Source organism: Garra rufa, chromosome 8 (assembly GCF_049309525.1).
Source record: "Garra rufa chromosome 8, GarRuf1.0, whole genome shotgun sequence".
Lineage (NCBI taxonomy): Eukaryota > Metazoa > Chordata > Actinopteri > Cypriniformes > Cyprinidae > Garra > Garra rufa.
In genome coordinates, this window is record NC_133368.1 from 4,132,640 (window position 1) to 4,157,494 (window position 24,855).

The 24,855-nt window shown below is 36.8% G+C and overlaps 2 protein-coding genes across 2 annotated transcripts in view; one reads left to right on the forward strand and one right to left on the reverse strand.

Annotated features, from left to right (window-relative positions):
* Positions 1 to 5,672, forward strand: part of asic4a (acid-sensing (proton-gated) ion channel family member 4a) — a 137,064-nt gene extending 131,392 nt beyond the window's left edge. The window contains exons 6-10 of the mRNA XM_073845571.1: positions 310 to 463; positions 572 to 663; positions 1,314 to 1,393; positions 1,609 to 1,728; positions 4,076 to 5,672. Of these exons, the coding sequence (XP_073701672.1) occupies positions 310 to 463; positions 572 to 663; positions 1,314 to 1,393; positions 1,609 to 1,728; positions 4,076 to 4,192 (563 nt within the window). The 3' untranslated portion in view covers positions 4,193 to 5,672. The remainder of the gene's footprint in view (positions 1 to 309; positions 464 to 571; positions 664 to 1,313; positions 1,394 to 1,608; positions 1,729 to 4,075) is intronic.
* A 7,623-nt stretch (positions 5,673 to 13,295) lies between these two features.
* Positions 13,296 to 24,855, reverse strand: part of chpfa (chondroitin polymerizing factor a) — a 30,870-nt gene continuing 19,310 nt past the window's right edge. Inside the window, exons 3-4 of the mRNA XM_073846083.1 lie at positions 17,563 to 17,745; positions 13,296 to 17,316 (exon numbers count right to left, since the gene is read on the reverse strand). Of these exons, the coding sequence (XP_073702184.1) occupies positions 16,054 to 17,316; positions 17,563 to 17,745 (1,446 nt within the window). The 3' untranslated portion in view covers positions 13,296 to 16,053. The remainder of the gene's footprint in view (positions 17,317 to 17,562; positions 17,746 to 24,855) is intronic.

The window sequence follows — 24,855 nt, forward strand, 5'->3', positions numbered from 1 at the left end:
ACTCGGCCAAATTTATGAGCATGACATTCATGATACTTGCTCTCAGGGAGGTCGAGTGTGTGTGAGTGTGTGTGTGTGTGTGTGCTCTCTTCTGGATGCCCTTCAGAAACCAAATTAAATCTGAACAACATGCTGAGTGTGTTTCAAGCATCTTATGGATGATTATTTAGCGCTGGTGTTATCTCTCCACATTAGTTTGATGAATGAAGAATGGCTGTGCAGGTGTGGGCTGGAGCACCTGCTCTCTCTCTCTCAGACACACACATACCTGTCTGCTGCTCTATACTGACGTGTGTGTCCTCTTCGCAGCACTGCTACAGTCAAGTTCAGGTGACACCTGCTCCTGTGAAACTCCCTGCAACCTGACACGTTATGGTAAAGAGCTGTCCATGGTTAAAATACCCAGCAAAGGCTCAGCTCGCTACCTATCTAGAAAATACGACAAGTCTGAAGAATACATCAGGTGTGGCAACCTTTCCACCTTCAATATAGTTTGGAACGGATATACTGTACTGATTCTGAATATACAGTATATGATTTACACATAAATGTTATTGTTCTTTTGTTTTAGAGACAACTTCCTGGTTTTGGACATCTTCTTTGAAGCTCTAAATTATGAAACAATAGAACAGAAAAAAGCATATGACGTTGCAGGATTATTAGGTGGGTCTCTTATGCTTCATTTTAACACTTAATTTCATCTTCAGGTAATTTTCAATGCAACTAAACTTGAGCATTTTTGATCTTAATTTACTCACCCCCGTCATCCAAGATGTTCATGTCTTTTTTTTTTTTTTCAGCCCTTTTGAAAAAACCAGCATATGCTGGTTAGGTAGGTTTTGATGCTGGTTTAAGATGGTCCTTTGCTGGTTTATGCTGGTTTGCACATGACCAGCTAAGGACCAGCATAAACCAGCAAAGGACCAAAGGACCAGCATAAACCAGCAAAGAATCATCTTAAACCAGCATCAAAACCTACCTAACCAGCATCCCAGCATTAACTACCTAACCAGCATATGCTTTTTTTTCACCAGGGAGTTGAAAAGAAATTAAGGTTTTTGAGGAAAACATTCCAGGATTTTTTGAAGGTCCAAGGTTGAAGTTCCAAATTGCAATTTCAATGCAAATTAAAGGGCTCTACACAATTCCAGTTGAGGAATAAGCATTTTATCTAGCAAAATGGGCATTCACAAAATAGTTACTAAAAGACTGTTTCAGTCAGATATATGGCATACTATGTTTCAAATGACAATTTATGATGAAGAAAAGATGTAAATCATTCTTATTTGTTCTTATTTTTTATTTTTTTTCAGGGGACATTGGCGGTCAGATGGGTCTTTTTATAGGAGCCAGTGTTCTTACCATCTTGGAGATTCTGGATTATGTATATGAGGTAAGCATGCATTGTTTTGCCCCCCTTTTGCCATTCCACATCCATTCATTTTAACCAGTGTTTTTTTAACATTGTATTTCCCATAAGAGCAGATAAGACTGGACCTCTGAGCTGAGCAGCTGAAATGCTGATGCTGCTAAACTCTGTTTATATCCCCTCATTTGTCCTACTTTCCCTGCTGTCCTCTTCACCCTGACTCCCCCTCACTTTCCTAGATGATCAAACACAGGTTGGAGCGTTTGCTCAGGTCACAAAGAGATGACAAAAAGCAAACCCAGCAGCAGCAACAGGCCAGCACAGTCGCCACAGTAAAGCTGGAGGAAATGAAAGCTAAGGTGAGCCACATGCTAATCTCTGGAGCGTTAGTGTTAAGATGCAGCGCAGATCAACTCTGTGAATAGGAACAAAGCCTGGAGGGAAATATAACATCAGCAGCAGGATATTGAGCCATGATTGGGATGCCAGGCTGTCTGCTTAGACCAGGATTGAATCAAATCTCCCTTGTTCTTATTGCAATCCAATCTTCTGTTCATGGAAGAAGAACACAGATGTTGGCAGAGCACACTGTGTTCATGAGAAACGGAGTATGCTTAACTAATTTGATTCGGCGCATGGTCAGTTGGTCCTGACCCAAGATTGATCAGTTATTATAACATTAACAGCTCTAAAATCTGAATCATGCTGAAGCCAGTGTAAAATAGTCAGTATACTGTATAGGCTATACTGACCTGTGACCTTCAGTTCCATATTATTAACTTTCTTTTTAGTAATTAAGATGCTGTAAGATGTTTTTAGAGTGCCACACGTAAAATCTTCTTGCTATCTGTGAGTTATCACTGAGATACCACCTTAGGCTTTGTCAAAATCATAAAAATAGTCAGGGGAGCAACCTATTGGCCATGTCTGAATGTGAATTATTTTGCACATTCTGGTTTGCTGAACTTTACTTTGTATAATTTAGCAATGATACTGATCACCAAATATCTGATAATACCTGTGAGACAGTCTTTTCCTAAAGCCCTTTGTCTCTTTCAAAATGTGATATTTTAATTTAATAAATACTTTATTTTTTATGTATATCGACCAAATTATACTTTGTTTGATAAATATTATGTGTGATATTATGAAGACAACATAATTGCATTTTTCAGCATATTGTGACAGTACTAGTATGAAAGAAGTGAAATATTATCATAACAGACTTATTATAGGTGTGATTAAACTAACAATTTCATGATTATTCTTTAGAAAACATAAACTTTAGAAATATTTAAATAAATATATGTATACAGAATGCATTTGGGATCTGTAAGACTTTTTTGCTCATCAGGTCTGTATTTATTTAATTACAAATACAGAAAAAAACAATACTTTTATAACAATAAACGTTTTCTATTTTAATATACATTACATTTATTCATGTGATTCAAAGCCGAATTTTCACCATCATTACTCTTCATTGTAATTTTTTTTTTTTCATTTATTTATTTATTTCTGGAACCTGTGATTCTTTTTTTCAGGACTCTTTCATTAATAAAACATTAAAAACAGCCGAATTTATTTAAAATACAAATCATTTGTAACAATATACACTACTGTTCAAAGTTTGGGGTCAGTAATTTTTTTTCTTTCTTTCTTTAAAAGAAATTAACACTTTTATTCAGCAAGGATGTGTTAAATTGCTAAAAAAAAGCAATAGTAGAGACCTATATTGTTAGAAAAGATTTCTATTTTGAACAAATGCTGTTCTTTTGAACTTTTTATTCATCAAAGAATCCTGAAAAAAAGAATCACAGGATCCAAAAATATAATTAAGCAGCACAACTGTTTACAACATTGATAATAAATCAGCATATTAGCATGATTTCTGAAAAATTGTGTGACACTGAAGACTGGAGTAATGGCTGATAAAAAAATAAATAAAAAAAATCAGCTTTTCATTACAGAAATAAATTTTAGGCCTATTTTAAGTATATTAAAATATCAAATAATCTTTTATTATATCACTTTTTTCTGTATTTTTGATCAAATAAATGAAACTTTCCCAAACTTTTGAACAGCAGTGTATATATACACATACTATTGTTCAAAGTTTGGAGCTACTAAGATTTAGCTGTAACTGTTTTCTCTTTGAATACATTTTAAAATGTATTTTATTTCTGTGATGGCAAAACTGAATTTTCAGCATCATTACTCCAGTCCTCAGTGTCACATGATCTTTCAGAAATATGCAGATTTGGTGCTTAAAAAGCCTTTCTTATTGTTGTCAATGTTGAAAATAGTTTCATATATTTCCTTCTGAAAATGTCCTTGCATACCCCAAGAATTCACAGACCCCAGTTTGAAAAACTACAGACTAAAAGACTATGATAGAAGACTTTATATTATGGTACTATTAGTTAAAAAATCTGTGTCTTTAATCATGGTACCATTTTATAAATGTAATAAGCTACTCTAATGCAGTGCATAACAGTGAGTTTACCATGGTTAAAGGGGTTTAACCATGATAAACCACTCTAACACTCAGCCTGGAGTGGATTTTCGCTTTATCACAACACAGATTAAACAATGAGTCACAGCCTTAGACATAAGAGGCGTTTTATTCACAACCTAACAGCATGTAAGATGTAGGAGTTGAAGTATCCTTACAGAATCCCGTTTGACATTCTCTGTTCCTGTCAGGATTCTGGCGAGATGAGCCGGAGCCACTCGGAGGGAGCTTATGCTAACACTATCCTCCCAAATCACCATCACCACCACCGTACCCACCACCGAGTGTTCGAGGACTTTGCCTGCTAGGAAGACCCGTCTGGCGGGTCTAGTGCTGTTGACATCTACAGAAAGAGTTCTCTCTGTGCTGAAGGTGGGCTCAATGAAAGACCCTCAAATCTCAGCGCTAAGCTCTCTCGCTGTCACCAGTTAAAGCTACAGCCAAAGTCGAACTCTAAACCCTCGCTTCTAACCGTACACAGGCTCGGATCGGACATTGCGGTCCAGCAGGAGACTCTGAAATCCAGTCCTCCCCACCCTTCCCTCCTATTGCAGGAAGTGACATCCGTGGCAACTCTATGATTTCTACACTGAATACCTTGGTACTGGGCCTCTATATCAAGGCATAGACTGCATGACATCTAGAGCCACTTTATACTCCAGAACCTGTTTGAAGCATTACATTCTTACGTTATATTTTGTCAGCTGTTAGAGTTTTATTCGGTGAGTTCTCATCTTGTGAAATATTATAATTCAGATTAATCTACAAATGTAAATGATGTATTTGAATCATGGCTATCAACCCTTAGGACCCAGAGCGTAAGAGAAATAACTTTACTCTGGTATACTGAAATCATGGGGACGGTGTAGAATAGTTTAAGTGTTTCAGAAAAGTAGTATGTATCCATCTCTACTGGACATGTCTGGTAAATGTTTCCTTTATCTCAAATGTTTTTATGATTCATTTAACTTAAAGTATATTGAATAATCCACAAATTTTGTAATGTTATTTATAGAGCTGTAACGTGTGAGTGGTAATGGGTGTCATTAGCAGTAACAACATAATCTTCTCGTGAGGTTACTTCCCAACGGAGAGCCAAATGATGTGTACAGTAAAGCCCACCAGCCCACCAGAGCCACAAGAAGCCATTGCGGTAACCATATGGAAAAGGTTCGTTTCATCCATCCATCAGCTGATGGATCCACTCTCCCAGACCTCCCAAAAGTGTTTAATAAAACAGACCTTATGTTCCTAGCTTCACTTTTGAATGAGACAGAGTGCAACCGCCCCACAGAGAATGATAAACCGGGTTTGCTCAGCACACTCGCAAAGTATGAGAAATCTGATGTGCCGCAGCGTATGGCTACATGTTTAACGGTCGGTCGATGAGTTTTTCTCAGGGTTCTTAGCTGTGAAATGTCTAACTGTCTCTTTGACAAAAGGCCAGATGTGCAATGCATTTCAATCAGAAACCACTGTCTTTTCTGTGTACAAAATTCAGCAAGCACTGACATAAATGACAATTCACAGACTAAAAACTTTTCTATTTTAGTTCATGCTGGTATTAAATTTGTGGTTACAAATATGGCTAATATTACTGTTGACCGTGTAGCACCCCCTAACTTTTTTTTGGCTTTTTGGAAATGCATTACTTTGTAATCAGACATTTCAGGTGCAGTTCTTGTATAATTAATGTCTGATGTTTTTATTAGCTTAAAGGGTGTTATGATTTTATTATGATGTGTGTAAGACTTCATTGTTTAAAGGTTGTGCTATTAAAATGAGCAGAAATCATATATAATAAATTATTTATATAGTACTATATCTTATATAACATTGCACACATATGTTTATTCATATATATTGTGCTAAATGTACTATATAATTTTCTCCTGCACATTTAGTACTCATTTTCTTGACCTATTTTCTTTTGTTTACCTACACTCTAGAAAATGCTTTGGTTAAAAACAACCATTACTGGGTTATTTGGCAACCCAGCGCTGGGTATAAAACAGAACACATGTTGGGTTATTTTGACTCGGCTGGTTGGGTTAAATGTTTTTACCCAACATGCTGGGTTGTATTATTCAACTCAACCTTTGTTTAAAAATTACTATATTGCTGGTTTAAAATGATCTGAAAATAAAAAAAATAAAAAAATAAATCACACATAGAATTACTCGAGGCAACAGCAATAATCAAAAGAGGGGAGGGAGGATATCAAAATATGTCATTTCCATAACAAAACTACATATTTTACAGTCACTGTTATGCAGATTGATCTAAAACCCAGCTAAAAAGCTTCCTACCACAGTGGCCATCCTTCACAAAACTAATATCTACCACAGTTTTATCACAGGAAGAATGCAATATGTTTCAATACAAGCATTTCAGTCAAATGGAATTTATGAGAAAATCAACCTGCCGCAGCAGTTTAAAATCAGCCCAATTCAGTGTAAAAATTTAGATTTGGCAACCCTCCATCCAACACGAGCTGCATCCAAAGCGATTCAAATACCCTGCATATTGATAGCGACTCCGTGATCCCCACCCCCGGGATGTGATTTATTCTGGGGGACCCTCAAAATGCCATTGGGCTAGTTTTGAGTAGCAACTGGGTGGGATTTGTTGTGAAAACCTGGCAACCCTGAGCGGGATTAAGACAACAGACCAGCACAAGGCTTTAATAAAAAACGCACACAATGAATGGAGACTGTAGAAAGCAAAACTGCCCTGAGAAAAATACTTTTAAAGTTTTTACACCAGTTTTGGGTAGATTAGTGGTAATGCATTCATGTAATGCCTTCTTAGGAATACATTTTTTATAGATAAAAACCATGACAACTGATGTGACCTTTGACTACCAAAATGCAGATACTGCAGTCTGCCTTTGGATGACCTGAAAAAACTAAAACACTATTGCAAAAGCAAAGTGCAGTATCTACAAACTAAATGTGTTCATTGAACATTTTTGTTGTGTTTCTTACTACATGTTGATTGTTTTTAATAACATTAATAGTTTTATTGATGTTTGCATGCTGTGAATGTTACAATTGCTCAGTAGTAAGCCTCAATATTAAGTCATCTGCTCCTTTCACAACAGAGAGTGTTTTGTTCATTTTATTTAAAAAGTAATTCATTACAGACTTGCTTTAAAACAATAGCTGAAAAAAACCCAATATAAATCAAAAGAAGAACAACAAACAAATATCCTAGTGTGTGTAGGCTATTCTCAAACATGCATATTTCCTATTTATGCTATCTATACTCTTAAAGCTAATTTAGAGCTAAAGTTAATTAAAATAGAGGATTTGTATGTAGTCTTAGCTATCTGGGAAATCTAAAACACTGATTGGCAAGATGGACTCTGAAAACTGAAATGCAGATTGTTATTCTTGAATATGACAGGACACAAATTAAACTGCCCAGTTCTAGTAAATTACGCAAAAAAAAAAAAAAAAAAAAAAAAATCCACCATCATAAGCTTTTATTAGGTGTATCAGTTTTTTAATTAGGTTGCCATTTTAAGGTTGACTTATTCTATCTAAATTCTGGTTTAATCATGTGACCTAACATGGTTTGCAAATTGCAGATTGCAAACACAGGCGGATTGACAGCTATTTCAATACCATTAATGCCAGGGGTGCTAGTCCGGTTGTCACTTTGCTGAGGAGGCATTGCTAACTTTGCCTAACAATATTATTTTACCGGAGCCAACTTACTTTTGAAATGTGGAGAGATGTCCAAATCAAAAAACATTAACGCGATTATAAATCAGATTATCATTACGTTGTCAGAGTGGATAATTTTAGACAGGTAGGCAAAAATGCTTGTTTAATTTGCTAGCGGCTGGCTAGTTCATGTAAAATGATTATAAAGCTGTTATTTAATATTTTGCTATCTTCCTTACCCGTTATTGGATATTGTGTAACAACAGACCACAGATAACAAAACAAGATAAGAAGACAAAGCTAGAACGGAGTAACATCACTTACTGTGGTTTGCCTTGGTATTAGTTTGGATTTTGTAGTTACTGCAATTTTGACACTCTCGTTTCTCTGAAACGGGCAAAATTGAACCAGGAGACTTTACCACAAGACAAAACAGTTGTCACAAAGCCCATTTTAAGCCTTAACTCAATTTTGACCAAATGTGTAGTTACTGCGCTTTGCCTTTGGAGGGCAGAGAAGCCGAATCCCGGACATTTTGAGCGATTTAGGAATCCCGGCCGGACGCTTGTTTTAAGTCGTATGGCCACCCTATTTTAGAAATAATAAAATATTTTAATTCAAGTGTATTTAACCGTTCTCTGTATCCCTTTTAACCAAATTACTGCTGATTCTTGTGCGGTGTGTCGCCGAAATCCGAGCCCGGTGATGGGCTGCTGTTCAGCAGAGAAACTCCGAACCATAGACGACCACCTTGCATTTCACTCCTGAAAGATGTCGTGACCGGTGTTGCGAAGTCCACGGTTTTCCCGCGGAATTGGGCTACTTTATCACTGTGGCCGCTGGTTCTTTTTGATGTCCACAGGTTGATGCAACCATAAATATGTATAGAAGCAAGCCCAATAATGTCATATTTAGATTTTACTGGAGGAACCCCGACAAAAACGTATAATTTACACCCCAGAATGCGATTTTTAACTGGGTACCCCCCCCTCGAAATGCGATTGGGCTAGTTTTGAGTAGCAATTACATTATTACAATTACATTATACAGTCCTTTATTTCACTGAAGAAGTGCACAAGTTCAGTGGCGCTGAGAACCGAAGCAGACGCAAAAAGTTAACATTCTGACTGTGATAACTCAACAACAGCTGGGTTAAAGCGGTTAAAGTAGGCCAGTGCCGGGTTGTTTCATCTCACCCAGTGCTGGGTGAGATTGACCCAGCCACTAACCCAACAGCAGGCTAACATAAAAACTACCCAACACTGGAAAAAAACAACCCAGCATATAACCCAACAGGCTCAACCCAGCGTTTTTCACTTTGAGTGTACATTCACAAAACTACAGGATTCTTTGTATGTGACAGAGCTGTGTATCCTCTATAGATTTGTTCCTCTACTGGGTGGATCCCATATACAGGAGAGATTTTACATTGTTATTTTCATATTTTCTGGAAATGCATCTCAGATTTGTATGTCATATCAAAAACATGCATCATATATTCCATCCATATAAAAGTAATCATGGTTAATATGGGCTTTTAATATTCATAAATCTGTATCACAGTGGCATTTTTAAAGGTTCCAAGTCAGAATCTTGACGGCACACTGAGCATAATAATACAGTTTACTGTCATAAATAACTGTGCTGTCAGCAGTGAAGGCAGAAGAGCTGACATACCAGTGCATGTCCAAGAATTGCACTGGAACAAATCACTCAGATTTGATTTGGCATTATCTGTCAACCTCATGCACTCATACAGTTGTATATTTCTGAATTTGTGGCCTATCTTACCTGTGCAGAAGGAATTGCTCCAAATGTTGAAATGCAATTGCGTGTGCACGACTCACAGGTCTTTTTGAAAAAGGACTATCTTTTATAGTCCTTGCCATTAGGGGGGAAAATATTTTCTATGAAGCAAATGGCAGTGATTTTGTGCAAACCAGCAGGCAGCTCTGCATCAGAAAGGAGGATGTAGATGCTTCCACATCAATTAGACATTTCTCCAAACTGAGGTCAGTGATACACGATTGTCTTTTGCTAAATAGATCTATTCATGATTTCATACAAATTACATAATGTTCTTATAATACTACAGGTGAAAGATTATGGGAGAGAAATGTAGGAAGTGGAAAGGGAAAAGAGAGCAATAGCAGAGGCACAACAGGAACAATTGGAGCATCTTGTGGTTTGGGACAATGCCCAATTCCAACATAGCGCTGGTCCGTGAGTGGATTAAAAATCACCCAATTTTTGTTAGAATGTTTCTTCAGCAAATTCTCCATTTTTAAATTTAGTTTGGCGTAATTCATCTGGAGATGGAAAAAGTTTTCAACCACAACTTCAAAGTAACTGGATTTAAATAGATTTAATATTTCTACCTTTCTTTTCTTGGAACCGTAACTTGGAATGCATTACCTGTGTTAAATTAACAATCAGTAAATTCAAATTCAAGCCGATTCTTCAGTTCGGAATTTTGTACAATCCTGCCTTTTGGATGGCTGTCTTAGTTGTTTTAAATATTGAGCTTAGTTTGAGGGGGGGGGGGGATGTAAAATTGATCCAGAAAACTGTAATATTCCTTCAACTGATATTATTTCAGTTCCGTTCTGGTCTGATTGGGGTAGTGTTGAGCTCCATGTGTGTATTTTTAAAACTGTGCTACGCTGCTTTAACTTTGACATGCTGTTTCTTTCCACTCGCTTTTGCTAGCCAGACCACCATTTAGCTGCGAGAGGGGGCCATAAAACGAGGCACTGAAGCAGCATATAGCGCAAACAGACTGTTGAGATTTCCACACGATTAAAGGCATCAAGACTAATCAGGCTAATTACCCATTACGCTCCAGAACCTAATGGACTGTATACCAGACTACAGAGAACACATAATACAGTTTGTACAAAGGTCTGCTGTTATGACTTTGGTTTCTGTTAGAACACATTTTATAAATGTAACAATGGTACGTACTGGAGTCCAATAATAAAATCTTGATAAATGAATCACTTCGGTTCTGGTCACTGAGACATAAGCACTTCACAAAGTGTGCTTTTCAATGGTTTATGATTTCACTGAGGGTGCTGGACCTCTCAAAGCAATGTTCTTGGTTCAATACAAGTTAAAGGGATAGTTCACCCAAAAATGAAAATTCTGTCATTGATTACTCACTCTCACGTCTTTCTAAATTTGTAAGACCTTTGTTCATCTTCAGAACACAAATTAGATATTTTTGATGAAATCTGATAGATGTATAGAGCCTGATAGACAGCGATATAACTACTGCGTTCAAGGCCTTGAAAGGTAATAAGGACAGTGAAGAAATTGTTGAATAAAATCATTATTTTAATTTTCTTTGCACACAAAAAGTATTTTCATAGCTTATCGATGTTCTTACTACCTTTCTGGGTCTTGAACATGTCAGTTGCAATGCTGTCTATGCAGGGTCAGAAAGCTTTTAGATTTCATCAAAAATATTTTAATTTGTGTTCCCAAGATAAACAAACGTCTTACAGTTGTGGAACGACATGAGGGTGAGTAATTAATGACAGCCCTTAATGACTACCCCTTTAATCTCTTGACAACATCCATCATGGGCTGTCAGTTATCATATAAAATTGTTGACTTGTCCTTTTAGTTTATAAAAACAAGCCAAAATGTGAAACATTGTTAAAATTACTTCTGTAACGCTTAACCCGAAGGCTAAAATGATACTTAAGGCAACTTTACAACTTATTTCTGTGTTCCTAAAGGCTGGAATACACTACACGACTTTTAAAATCTGAACAGATTTTTTAAACAATAGCCATCATGCACTACACGACTTCACAACAAACTCATGCAGAAACGTGTGCCTTGTTGCTAGTACGCTTAACAAATGAAAACAATATGAATTCTAAAATCGGATGGAACTGGATGGAATCAAAGTCTGAAGCTAAAAAATCCAGACTGTAAATCGGTGGAAAGTCGGGGCAAAAATCACGTAGTGTATTCCAGGCTTTAGAACCTGATCTCATGAAAATGCAACTTTTTTATAAAGTGGCAATAACATAATTGTATTTCATACAATGTGATTCATATGGAAACATGATTTTTTTTTTTGAAAAACAAACAAACATGATTGTCACCTTAAACCTAACCATTAGTGAAGTGTTAGCAGATCATACAAAACCATACAAATAAGATTGCACAAATTTTAATGAATTAGCTACCAACTCACCAAAACGTAAAATATTTGTGCAAGTGTGTTGGTTATCACAGAAGCTGTCAATAGACCTATAAGACAAGCAGAAAAATATGAAGAAACAAATGTTGAATAAATGACAGAGCATAATACAAACTTTTACATATTGATTGAAAGCTCCCACAATGGAGGCAATATCATTTAGATTTCAACTACACACACAGTCTAAAATGAAGCATCTTCAAATACTTTTTGAAGCGATTGTTCACCAAAAATTCTAAATCTGTCATCATTTACATTTACTTCCTGTCGTTCTAAACCAACCAACTGCGGCCATTTGTAAATTTTAGCACTCAAGTCAAGCTATTTTTAGCTGTACAAAACAGCTAAAAACAATGTTTTATTACAAGCATCTTATCGTATTATTTTAATGTAGGCTATTATCTAAATGATGGACACACGGTGTGTAGAGCAAACAGTTTTACGGTTTAATGCATGTTGTTATCCTTCTCATTATTTCACATATAATGGCTAATGAATATGATGTAATTTCATCTGTGAAACACAAAAAGATGTTTTAAAGAACGTTTTGGTGTGACCATTAACTTCTGGACAACAACTAAAAAAACCTGACATATGGGTCTCATTTATAAGATGTTGCACAGAAACCATCCTAAATAGTTCCTAAAATCCTCAAATATGCGTACGTGTAATTCATAGAATGAATGTACGTACAGAAAATGCACGTACACGTCTTTTTTTCAGATGTGAAATCAGTTGTCAGTGCCTCACTTTAATGAGTGTGTGGATGACAGGAAGCAGCGGACGTTAGCTACATTAAAAACAGATGGACGCTATTTGAATGGGTTCCTATGGAAACCGGAACAGAAAAACATTCAATCTGACGTTAGAATTCGTAATGGCGGCGCTCATCGTTTACTCAGGAAAAAGGTCTATACCATGTTAGTAAATTAGAGTGTTTTTCTGAATCTCTAACAGTCTGCCACCTACATAAAGAGAGAGAAGTAAATGTTCTCGTTAAGATGTTTTTCATACTATTTCAGACTAATTTTGTGTTCAAGACCAGCATCCCACTGATAATGATGTATCACAATGTCTGGTGTGACAAAAATGCAAGTGATTGTTGGATGTAAATTGTTATATAAGTAAGCTGCTGGAGAAAAGTTAAGAAGGAATAAAACTAAAATGAGTCATATATAATTAGATACTGCTGACTTCAGCTGCCTAGTGCTTATATGGGTTCACTGTGTGCCCAAAGGCAGTGTGTGTGGTTCAGGGCTCTAAAAGAGAGGACATATAAATAGAGGTGAAAATTTACAGCATCTCATTAAGGCTGATGTGGAAATCTGGAACCTCTTGGTCTTGATTTGTAACCTTTGATGTATGCTGTAATAATGGTCACAGAAAGATATATGCGCTTACTGTCTTCGGTTAAAAAAAAAAAAAAAAATCTGACCTAACATTAAATATAGAATGCAATAAAAACAGTATTAAAAAGTAGCCTGATGAAAGTAATGGAGAAAGAGACAAGAGGTTTATCTGAGCCCTAAAATAAAGTCTTTATTAAACATTTTGTACAATAATATTAAAAACAAAATACAACATATTTATAAAGAATATTTATAGTGAAAAATAAAATCAACAAAAGTGAGGTTAAGAAACAGTCTTGTGAAAGTGTACATATCCGAGAGCAGGTAATCCCACGCTCCTTTGCTGACCCCTAAAGGCCAATAGCGGCTTCAATCTGTGCTTATTTTGTGATGCGTCCATTCGTGTTGTGCATGTGTCATTTAAAAACGTACAAAACATATCACGTTGTAAAACCTATTTCACAGCTCTTGTACGCAAAATCATTTGACATCCAGCATCATGATATTGTGTAACACAAGTCACTTTTGTAAGATGTTGTCAGTGTACTGCATTAAGATTATGATTGCTTAAATAAAAATATAAAAACAATTCAACACAACACTAAGTAAATACATTAAACACATGTTCCAAGAAATTGGGACCCACAAAAATAGATACAGGTTTTATACACTCACGCAAAACAAACAAATCTGAATGATCTTATATAACCCAATATATTGTCACGGAAACACATTATGTTTTGTGAAGTGTTTGGAATGGTACGTAATAGAGGCTCTCTGTAGTGCATCTTCAATAGATGTATTTAACTCATCTGGAGTGTTTCCATCAGCAGGCTCCAAGCAGACTCAATACACTACACCATCTAAACAGTATTGCACTAGTATTGCACTCCACTCTGGTAGACAGCACAGGAACTAACTATAACCCTCTATAATCTTTCTTGAACAAAATGAAATGTTTGGACAGGCGTATTATGCAGCATTACTGATATACAAGACAGACTTGCAATGAACGTATTAGTGCAAAAGTTTCCTTGTTTCATCAGAAAAAAATCTCTTTGAGGCGGTTTTAATAGTACAAATATTAATTTGCATTTAAATGCAGGTTTTTGCATCTGTGTTCTGATGTTCAGAATTCAAGCATAAATTACATACAGTATTGTATACAGTTGAAATGCTCTGGACAATATAGTTTATGAAACTTTTAAACTGTCTTGTTTGTTTTTTGGCACTAATGATCAATAAAACAATGAATTTACCTTCTTAAAGGGATAGTTCACCCAAAAATTCTGTTATTAATTACTCACCCTCGTGTCGTTTCAATCCCGTAAGACCTTCGTTCATTTTAGGAACAAAAATTAAGATATTTGATTAAATCCAAGAGCTTTCTGACCCTGCATAGACAGCAATGCAACTACCGCGTTCAAGGAAACAAAGGGAACAAAATGAAGGAAACAAAAATTAACAACTTTACACGTTCACGAGAGTACCACAACAAATTAAGTCAATATTTTTGTTTTCTTTGCGCACAAAAAAGTATTCTCGTAGCTTCATAAAATTAAAAGAGTAGTTCACTTTCAGAACAAAAATTTACAGATAATGTACTCACCCCCTTGTCATCCAAGAGGTTCATGTCTTTCTTTCTTTAGTCATAAAGAAATAATGTTTTTTGAGGAAAACATTTCAGGATTTCTCTCCATATAATGGACTTCTATGGTGCCCCTGAGTTTGAACTTCCAAAATGCAGTTTAAATGCAGATTCAAAGGGCTCTAAATGATCCCAGCCGAGGAAGAAGGGTCTTATCTAGTGAAACGATCAGTTATTTTCTAAAAACATTTACAATTTAAATACTTTTTAATTTCAAATGCTCGTCTTGCCTAGCTCTGCGTGAACACTGTGTATTCCAGTTCATGACAGTTAGGGTATGTTGAAAAACTCCCATCTCATTTTCTTCTACTTTTTAGATATAACTTAGATAAGACCCTTCTTTCCTCGGCTGTGATCGTTTAGAGCCCTTTGAAGCTGCATTTTGGAAGTTCAAACTCGGGGGCACCATAGAAGTCCATTATATGGAGAGAAAACCAGAAATGTTTTGAGAGACATTTTGGATGACAAGGGGGTGAGTACATTATCTGTAAATTTTTGTTCTGAAAGTGAACTACTCCTTTAAGATTGAACCACTGATGTCACTATTTTAAATATGTCCTTATTACCTTTCTGGGCTTTGAACATGGTAGTTGCACTGCTGTCGATGCAGGATCAGAAAGCTTGGATTTGAATCAAAAATATCTTAATTTGCGTTCTGTGGATGATCGAAGCTCTTATGGGTTTGAAACAACATGACAATTTTCATTTTTGTGTGAACTATCGCTTTAAAATCAGCTTAAGCTAGCATTACAGGGTTAATAAATGTGAGTGTGAACTGACTGAAGCATTACAAACATTTCAACAATAATAAACCCACGGCTATTATTGTTAGAATCTGAATACAGTTCCTTCATATTACAAAAACCCTGTTAGATTAAACAAACATTTTACATAAAAACCCTTTTAAACAAATCTGCTTGAGCAAAAGTGTCTGTGATGACAGGACAAAAGTGTTATGAAAGGACAGCATATTTCTGAAGGCACAGCGATTTTAGATACGTTACGGTAGTGATCATTTCAACAGCTAACAGCTGCTTGGTTTAAGAGCCAACATAAACCAATCTGCTCCAAAGAGAAGGGTAGCAAATTATAAATCCCCTGTTGTCACAAAAATCTGCTATTTTTAAATAGATTCAAAATGTTTTTAGTCTTTCTTTTGGTACCGACAGCATTTTTGATTTTTCAGCACTGTGACTCCACAGACTGGTTACTAGTAAAGCATCAGCCCAGTGGATTAGAAATAAAAACGCCTCAAGCCTCATCTTTCAATCTTCAGGGTTTGGTTTTAAGTACTGTTGCCCTGTTCTTGTTCAAACAGCAGCATGGCAAGCTGAGAGCGTGATCCAAGGCTGTCCAAGGTGCTTTGCACACACCTCTGGTAGATATCTTCACTAAGTCGAGGATTACATGGCTGGTAGCTGTATTTCTGATGCAGGGCCGGCTCCACTGCTCGGAAAACGTGGAGGCCAGAGTATTTGACGAACATGTCGTATATATCCAGGTTCTCCAAGATCTCCTCGTTCTCCTGGACATCTGAAGACATGCGAGTTCGGGTCGTCATGTAGTCCGAGTTGTAGAAACATGCTTCGGTGAAGGAACTGCGATCAAATTGCCCAGCCTCTTTGACCAAATCCATCGTATTGGGAAGAGGCTGGTTATGATAAGCAATGTCGGGATTGTAGTATTGGAAATGGATGGGAAAAAACACCTGCCAGTTGTTGATGGAGTTCATCCGACAGCGGTTGAGGAACTCCGAGTTGATGCTGGTTTTTACAGTGGCGATGAAAAACAACGTATCAACCGGGTGCTTTTTGGAGATGATGTCCATAAATTTGATTTGAGAGGGGCTTTCGCTTTTAACGCTGATCCAGGGGATTTTGACCGTAGGATACCGGTGCTCGTAAGAACTGATCTGCGCTTTGACGCTGGCGAAGATGTCATTCTGGTTGACTTGTTGAGCCTCAATTGGATCGTAGATAAAGAGAAAGGTCAAGACGGCATTCTCACTGATTTCAAACGCGTTTGTGGCATACACTTCTAAAAAGTGCTGAACATGTTCTCGGTCTTGGAGAGTGACGGGTAAGATGATGTGGACTCTAGTTGCTTCTGTAACGTAAGGCATTGGGATGATCTCAATACGACTGAGAGGCCTTACCAGGTGGACCCTCTTGGTTATAGAGCGACTGTGTCCTTTTTGGTTAACCACCTCCAGCTGGAGGTCCAAAGTGTATTCCATGCCTCTGGTGGGGTCGAAGCGTCTGTATCCATTAATAAGCTGCTGCTTCTTCAGGTGCAGAACAGGCTTGTACTTTTTGTTCAGCTCACCCATAGCCGTCTCAATGACGTCAGCGACGTCCAGCTTATCGATTCCACGGAGCTCGCATTTCGGTGAGCCATCGATGCAGGAGTACACCTGATCCTCTGTGAAGTAATCCCACCGCAGGACCTCGAAACGTGTCTTTGGCTCAAAGGGTGGATTGATTCCAACTGGCCACAAGGCACTGCGGTTGCCCTCGAAAGCCACCACGCTCACATTTTTTATTTCTGCCTGTTAAAAGAAGTAGAGAACAAGGTGTGGGATACAATTAAGCAGGTTATTACCTCCATTTGAAAATCCGTAATGGTTGCACATTACCAGGGCACTTTGAAAATGAAGAAAGAAAAGTGCTAGCAATTTTACACACCCTTACAAAAAGCCTATAATGAATCACAGTACTCAAAAGGTCAAAGGAAAGAATCATTTCTTTTCAGTTTGGCATCTGTATTAGTCAGCACAGGTTTAGTATAAGGGTACCTGCAGTTTTTCGATCTCCTCATATGTCTTCTGCAGCTCGATCTCAGTGAAGTGTTTGTGAAGTCTGTACATCTGCTCAGGGTCAGACACTGGGTGCACGGTCACTGCATTCTTAAACTGCACATTATCTTCCTTGCTGGGGTCAGAATTTTTTCCCATTTCATAATAATAATACTTCTGTCCCTGAAAAAGAAAAAAGAAAGAAAGGGGGGGGGGGGGAAGTATGGTTGGTGAAACATTTCATTTGCTTAAGCATGCTCAGTGGTACTATTTGTAGATTTAGATAACATTTGTCGTCATCTAATGCTCACTTAGGGATAGTTTACCTAAAAATGAAAATTCTGTCATCATTTATTCTCTCAGAAGTTGTTCCAAACTTGCTTTTTTGTCTTCTGTTGAACACAAAAGCAGATATTTTGAAAAAATGTTGGCAACCAAACAGTTGACGGTAGCCATTGACATTCCTAGTATTTTTTTATCCATACAGGTTTGGAACAACTTAAGGGTGAGTAAATGACAGAATTTTCATTTTTGGATGGACTATTCCTTTAAAGTTAATCTTTAAAAACACTAATAATTAGGGATGCACCGAAATTAAAAATCTGGGCCAAAACCGAAAAAGCTTTGTAATAATTATTATTTTATTAAATAAAGTTTTTTTTTTTTTATTATTTAACTCTTAATAAACACTCTTACTGAAAGTAACAAAAAAAAAACTGGATAGAAAATATATTAATATTAAATATCAATATACAGTTAAGGACAAATGTTTACATCCCCCTTCAGAATCTGCAAAATGTTATTTTACCAAAATAAATGGGATCATACAAAACGCATCATATTGTTTATTTAGTACTGACCTGAATAAGATATTTCACATACAATTTGTGTACATATAGTCCATATGAGAAAACAGTTGAATTTATAAAAATGACCCTGTTCAAAAGTTTACATACACTTGATTCTTAATACTAATGTTGTTACCTGAATGATCCGCAGCTGTTTTTTTTTTTTTTCTTTAGTAATAGTTGTTCATGAGTCACTTGTTTGTCCTGAACAGTTAAACTGCCTGCTGTTCTTCAGAAAAACCACACAGGTCCCACAAATTCTTTGGTATTTGAACTCTTTCCAACAATGACTGTATGATTTTGAAATCCATCTTTTCACACCGAGGAGAACTGAGAGACTCATATGCAACTATTACAGACGGTTCAAACACTCACTGAAAACATGCATTAAGGAATTAAACCTTTTCTGTATTTGAAGATCAGGGTAAATTTAACTTATTTTGTCTTTTGAGAAATATGTAAGTATGTTCTGTAATTTCTGAAGGGCAGCACTAAATGGAAAAAAAAAAGATATTTAGGAAAAATGAGAAACATGTACAAATCTGAATTCTGTTTAAAAGTTTAACTGTTAGGACAAGCAAGGAACTCATGAACAACTATCACTAAACAAAAAAAAAAAAAACACAGCTGTGGATCATTCAGGTAACAACACAGTATCCAGAATCAAGGGGACGGTTTATCGGTATCAGCCAGAATTTAAATAATAGTGCATTCCTTGTTCAGCAGAAGTTCTGGATCTCTTCTGAATGCAATCTCCAGGTTGCAACAACTGATGTTTAAGCAAAGTAAATGCTTCCACTTTTGGCTCTGCAGGAGTACTGCTCCATAAAAGGATGTAGGAGGCACTACAATGATGTGTTGAGAGACAGGAGGTGCTTTGACGGCAAAGGCAGAGGTGGATTTATAACTGGATGAAATGCCAAAATGGAGACAGTACATCATGTTTAGTGTGTCTGATCCACTGTCTCTCTCCCCAGTAGCTCCATACTGACATCCAGACATCTAATGCACCTCTGATGGATTAATAGAGGTCTCAGTACCTGTTTCAAGAACAGATTAACCGGAGGACCCCAGACCCCTCCAAACAAAAGGGTGACATATGGTTCAGTCTGTAAAGGTGAGATTCAATTTTGAGCTGTGATTCTGTCTGGGCTAGAGGTGCCAAAGATCAATAGCATGGTGACAATGCAGACAAACATTAAAGTTGAATTTATTGTTAAAACTGTATGGTTACTTGTGATTGATTAATTTAAAGAATTATTCTACTCCCAGAATAAAAAAAATTGAGGAAAACATTACAGGATTTTTTTTTTCTATATAGTAAACTTCAATGGATGCTTAACAGATTGAAGGTTAAAAAAAATGCAGTTTCATTGCAGCTTCAAAAGGCTCTACACAATCCCAGCTGAAGAATAAGGGTCTTATCTAGCGAAATGATTGGTTGTCATTTAATTTCTTTCCTTGGATGACATGGGGGTGAGTAAATTATCAGGACATTTTTATTCTGGATAAGGAGTAATCCTTCAAAAAGATGCATGAGTCTGAAAGAGTTTGCTTGAGTTGGTATGAGTCTGAAAAGCACATGGCAGTAACTTTGGTCAAGATTTCTTTGAAACATTCTAGTCCAGAGTCCAGTACAAATTTTAGCAGGTGTTTATACAAGCTAAATGAAAGACCACAGAAAGGCCACTGTAGGAAATTATAGCATAAGAAATTATAGCATAAGAGGTTTTTAGAACTACTTAAACCACAAAAAAGAGAAAGTGTGAGGTCTATGTAAAGACTGCATTAAAGCCATTTAGTCCATTTCTGGGCAAATGTCACAGCCCTCATTTTATATCTGGATCTATAATTTATACAGTTTAAACAGACAAGATTTGAATAAAATACGTTTGTGGGGGATTCTAAAAAAAAAAAAAAAAAAAAAAAAACATGCATATAAATATAACCCAAAACATATACAAAAAAAGTCCTGAAAGCAGACAAAGAGAACCCATTAAACAAATGAGATTTAAAAAAAAATCTGAATAAAAAAATGACAAAGAAAACGATCCAATATTATATATCTTTGAGTGGAAAAGTATGTGAATCTCTAGGATGTGCAGTTAATTTGAAGGTGAAATTTGTCATTGCCTGCCCCGTTTTATTTAGAGAACATCAAAGTTTGATCATGTTTGTAGAAGTAAATCATAGTGTTGAAAATAAGTTGCTGTTGCTCATCAGGCTAGAAAGCCATCTTTAAAGTTTGGACTCCACAAATCCTCAGTCAGATTATGTACAAAAGGAGGAAATTCAAGACCACTGTTACCCTCCCCAACAGTGATCACTCCAAAGCAAGACGTGTAATAGTCTGTGAGGTTGCACCAAGGGTAAGTTCTAAGCAACTAAAAACCTTTCTCACATTGGCTAAAGTTAATGTTCATGAGTCCACCATCAGGGTAACACTGAACATCCATGGTATGCATGGTAGAGGTGCTAGAAAAAAGCTACAGCTCTCTATAAAGAGCATTGCTGCCCGTCTACAGTTTAAAAAGATCATGTGGACAAGCCAGAGGACCATTGGAGAAATGTTTTGTGAATAGATGAGACCAAAATAGAACTTTTTAGTTTAAATTAGAAGCGCTATGTTTGGAGAAAAGAACACACTGCATTCCAGCATAAGAACCTTGTCTCATCTGTGAAACATGGTGGTGGTAGTATCATGGGCCTGTTTTGCTGCATCTGCGCTGAGATGAATTCAGAATTATACCAGCAAATTCTAAAGAAAAATGTCAGTCCTTTAAGAACTGAGTCTCAAGAAAAACAGAAAGAAAAATTTTACCAAAGATTGGTTGAAGATGGACAAAGTTCAAGGGGAAGTTTACTTCCGGAACAAAAATTTACAGATAATGTACTCACCCCCTTGTCATCCAAGATGTTCATGTCTTTCTTTCTTTAGTCGTAAAGAAACTATGTTTTTTGAGGAAAACATTCAGTGGTGCCCCGAGTTTGAACTAACTGTTCACATACCCTAACTGAACCGGAAAAAGCAGAGTTCAGGTAGAGCAAGAAAAGACGAACGTTTGAGGTTAAAAAGTGTATTGTATTTATTTCTCTTTTTTTTTAAATAACTGATCGTTTCGCTAGATAAGACCCTTCTTATTTGGCTGGGATCGTTTACAGACACATTTGGGATTGTTTGAAGCTGCATTTAAACTGCTTTCTGTAAGTTTAAATTCAGGGCACCATAGAAGTCCACTATATGGAGAAAAATCCTGAAATGTGTTTCTCAAAAAACATAATTTCTTTATGACATGAACATCTTGGATGGCAAGGGGGTGAGTACATTACCTGTATATTTTTGTTGTGGAAGTAAACTTTTCCTTTAATGTTTTGGAATGGCCAAGTCAAAGTCTAGACCTTAATCCAATTGAAATGTTGTGGAAGGACCTGAAGCAAGCAGTTCACAGGAGGAAACTCATCGACATCACAAAGTTGAAGCAATTCTCTACTGAGGAACAGGCTAAAATTCCTACAAGTGGTTGCGTGGGACTCGTCAGCAGTTACAAGTAAAGCTACCTACAGTTATTGCAGCAAAATTGGGTCAGAGTCAGACTAGATACTGGGTCATATTTATGCAGAAATAAACAAACTTTCAAGCAGCAAGTAGTGAAAATGTATTACAAAGATGATTTCTAAATCATTATTATCATGCTTCACATTTCCTGTAGTACTTTACAACTTTAGTACAAAAAACACAAACAAGACAGAGCTGAACACTATCTAGGTGTGCAATGGCCAGTGGGGTGCAGACACTAAGCACCTGAGCCGATTAGACCACAGTCAGAGAAAAGTGAGTCTAATCTGATCAAGCTATTAAAAGAACAAGAGAAAAACACTAAGCCACAATTTGCACCATTCTAAATGAAATCACAGTCACAAAAACAACCTAAGCCTAAAAAAAAGTTGTCAAGTGGAAAGGACAAAGCTAAAGTGAGAGATGTTTAGGGATAGGGTTGGGTCGATAGACGATGCCATCGTCCATCGCCGATGGCTGATAGACACCACGATGCTGAGCCGGCAACGTGATCCTCCGCCCCGCCCCGCCCCCGCTGCAGCAGCAACCCGTTTGCGAAAAACACACACTTAATCACACTATATAGCCAAATGAAATGCATGCTTTCAATTTCCGCATCTTTACTTATTTTATTATTATTATTATTATTATGAGGAAATAATAACAAGGAAGTTGTTAGCGATCACAATATAAATTACAGTGAACTCCAGACAAATTACACGAACTAGTTTGTTTACATTAATAAATGAGGCATACAAAGACAGCAGAAAAAAAAAAATCTAAATAATTTAATTTAAATTAGATTAAATAAACTACACCAAATATGCCTTTTTCATGGTTTTACCATAACGAACAGAGCTAGGAACAAAAAACAAGAGAATATATTTTTTTCCATCGAAATACAAACGTACAATACAAAGCCTAGTATACATTATAAATAACAGTTTATCATTCAAATGCATTGGGAATATGGAAACACTTGGATTTGTGCCGAATTACAGAGGCACGTGAGCCCAACGCCTGCTATTTTTAGTTTCGCTTTGTTTTGGTTTCTTAACTTTATATATTTTGTTTCATTCCTGTTCTGTTCAGAATACCGTTACATTTAAATGATTCGTTTTGGAGTCAGGGTAACTAACTTATAGCTGTGTTTATAGTGTTTATAATGTTAATACATAATAATATTTCGCTTGATTTGGTATTATTTCTGATATTACACTTTCTCTCTAAACATTCCGCTGCTCATTAAATGCATTTGGAGAGAGTGGGTTAAGCAGTAAGCAATCAGTGAGAGTGATTTCGAACTTAAAAAAGCTGACTGATCGAAATATGTTAAGGACCAACACACATCCTCCAAATACATCTACATAAACAAGCGCTTGCTCTGTCTCGTATGCATGCACGCACTGTCACGATCTAATGCACTTGTTAATGCAGGATCTTTAAAAACAAATACTACCGGAACGCAAAAATCCAAAATCTGACATTTTCCGGAACAGGATCCGGCTCAAATGGTAGGCTACAATTAAGTAATTCGTTATGAATTAATTATTTAACAACAACCATCCCTCACCCTGCCCCCTTCCGACGATGCCATCGTCCATTGCGATGTTTCACATTAGACATCGTACGATGCCAAATTGGTCGACATCGCCCAACTCTATTTAGGGATGTCTAGAATTTTCTACTAGAAAATTGATGGGCTGAGTTCTTGTTTCTTAAAAGCCTGTGTATATTTTAGAGTCTTTCTTGCTTACGCACTGCCGAATTCCCAGACAGGCTCTGGGCAAACAGGGATCTGTGGATGCCGAAACAAAGCCTCTGACTTACATCACCTCTAACCCAGAGAGAAAGACAGGAGAACTGAAAGCTTTGAGATCCAACCTCTGTCTACGGCAGTCAGTGGAGACAGATTGCAAAATGTAAAAGTTATTTCAGGTGAGAAAGGCCATGATGCCATATTACCATTGAAAAAAACATCCCGAACGAGTACTGTTTTGTACTGTTTCTGCACTTGAAGATGGTGGGAAGAGCAACTACAACGTGTCTTGAATGTAATTCCAGCATTTTCTGGCAGTGAGCGTAAAGACCTGAATAGAGGTGAAACTTCAGACGTTGCACTGACTGACAGACTAAAGCAGCAGACTGGAGACCTTCCCTTTAATTGCTGAGAGCAGCAGCATATTTCAAAGGAGACATCTGAATCTTGTCTTTGGTTGTATACGTATGCTAGTGAGTTGAAAGGCAGTGAGATTTAGTTTCATCAAGAATAAGGCCCCGTTGGGTCCTACGCAGTAAGAGTGAGACACGCTACTAGTATAAAGCTGTCTGTCATCAAACACCGCAGGTTTACCACAGGGAGTCTGACTCTCTTTCAATCAAGGCCACAGAGATGGAAATTACAGACACTGATAGCTCATTCAAATAACATGGAGTTGAAAATATGCCAAGTATTTTTTTTTTCCACACACACACACACAAAAAATTTTTGTATCTCACATTCACAGACATTTATCTACCAAACATATTATGATTATGTGTGGAATTAAAACAATGATAATACTGATTATAGAATTAGATTCTTTATAAAATGTCCTAAACACTATCATTACATTTTCTTTTACGATTAGAGTATGCTGTGCCAAGAAATACGTCATTGTGTTTAAATGCACTTAAAACATTGATTATAGTGAAACAAAAAAAAAAGTTTTTTAAATGTCATGTTAATCCTTTGGAGTGAAACTGAACCAGACAGGTTTTGGTGAAGTCCGACTAGTAGAGCTGGATAATGCGATTGTAGCTCGGCTTCCAGGATGTAAACACGTTAATTGGACTACAATTGGCCTCAGTGATGTGCATTTGCTCTGAAAAACAGAGCTGATGTGCAGT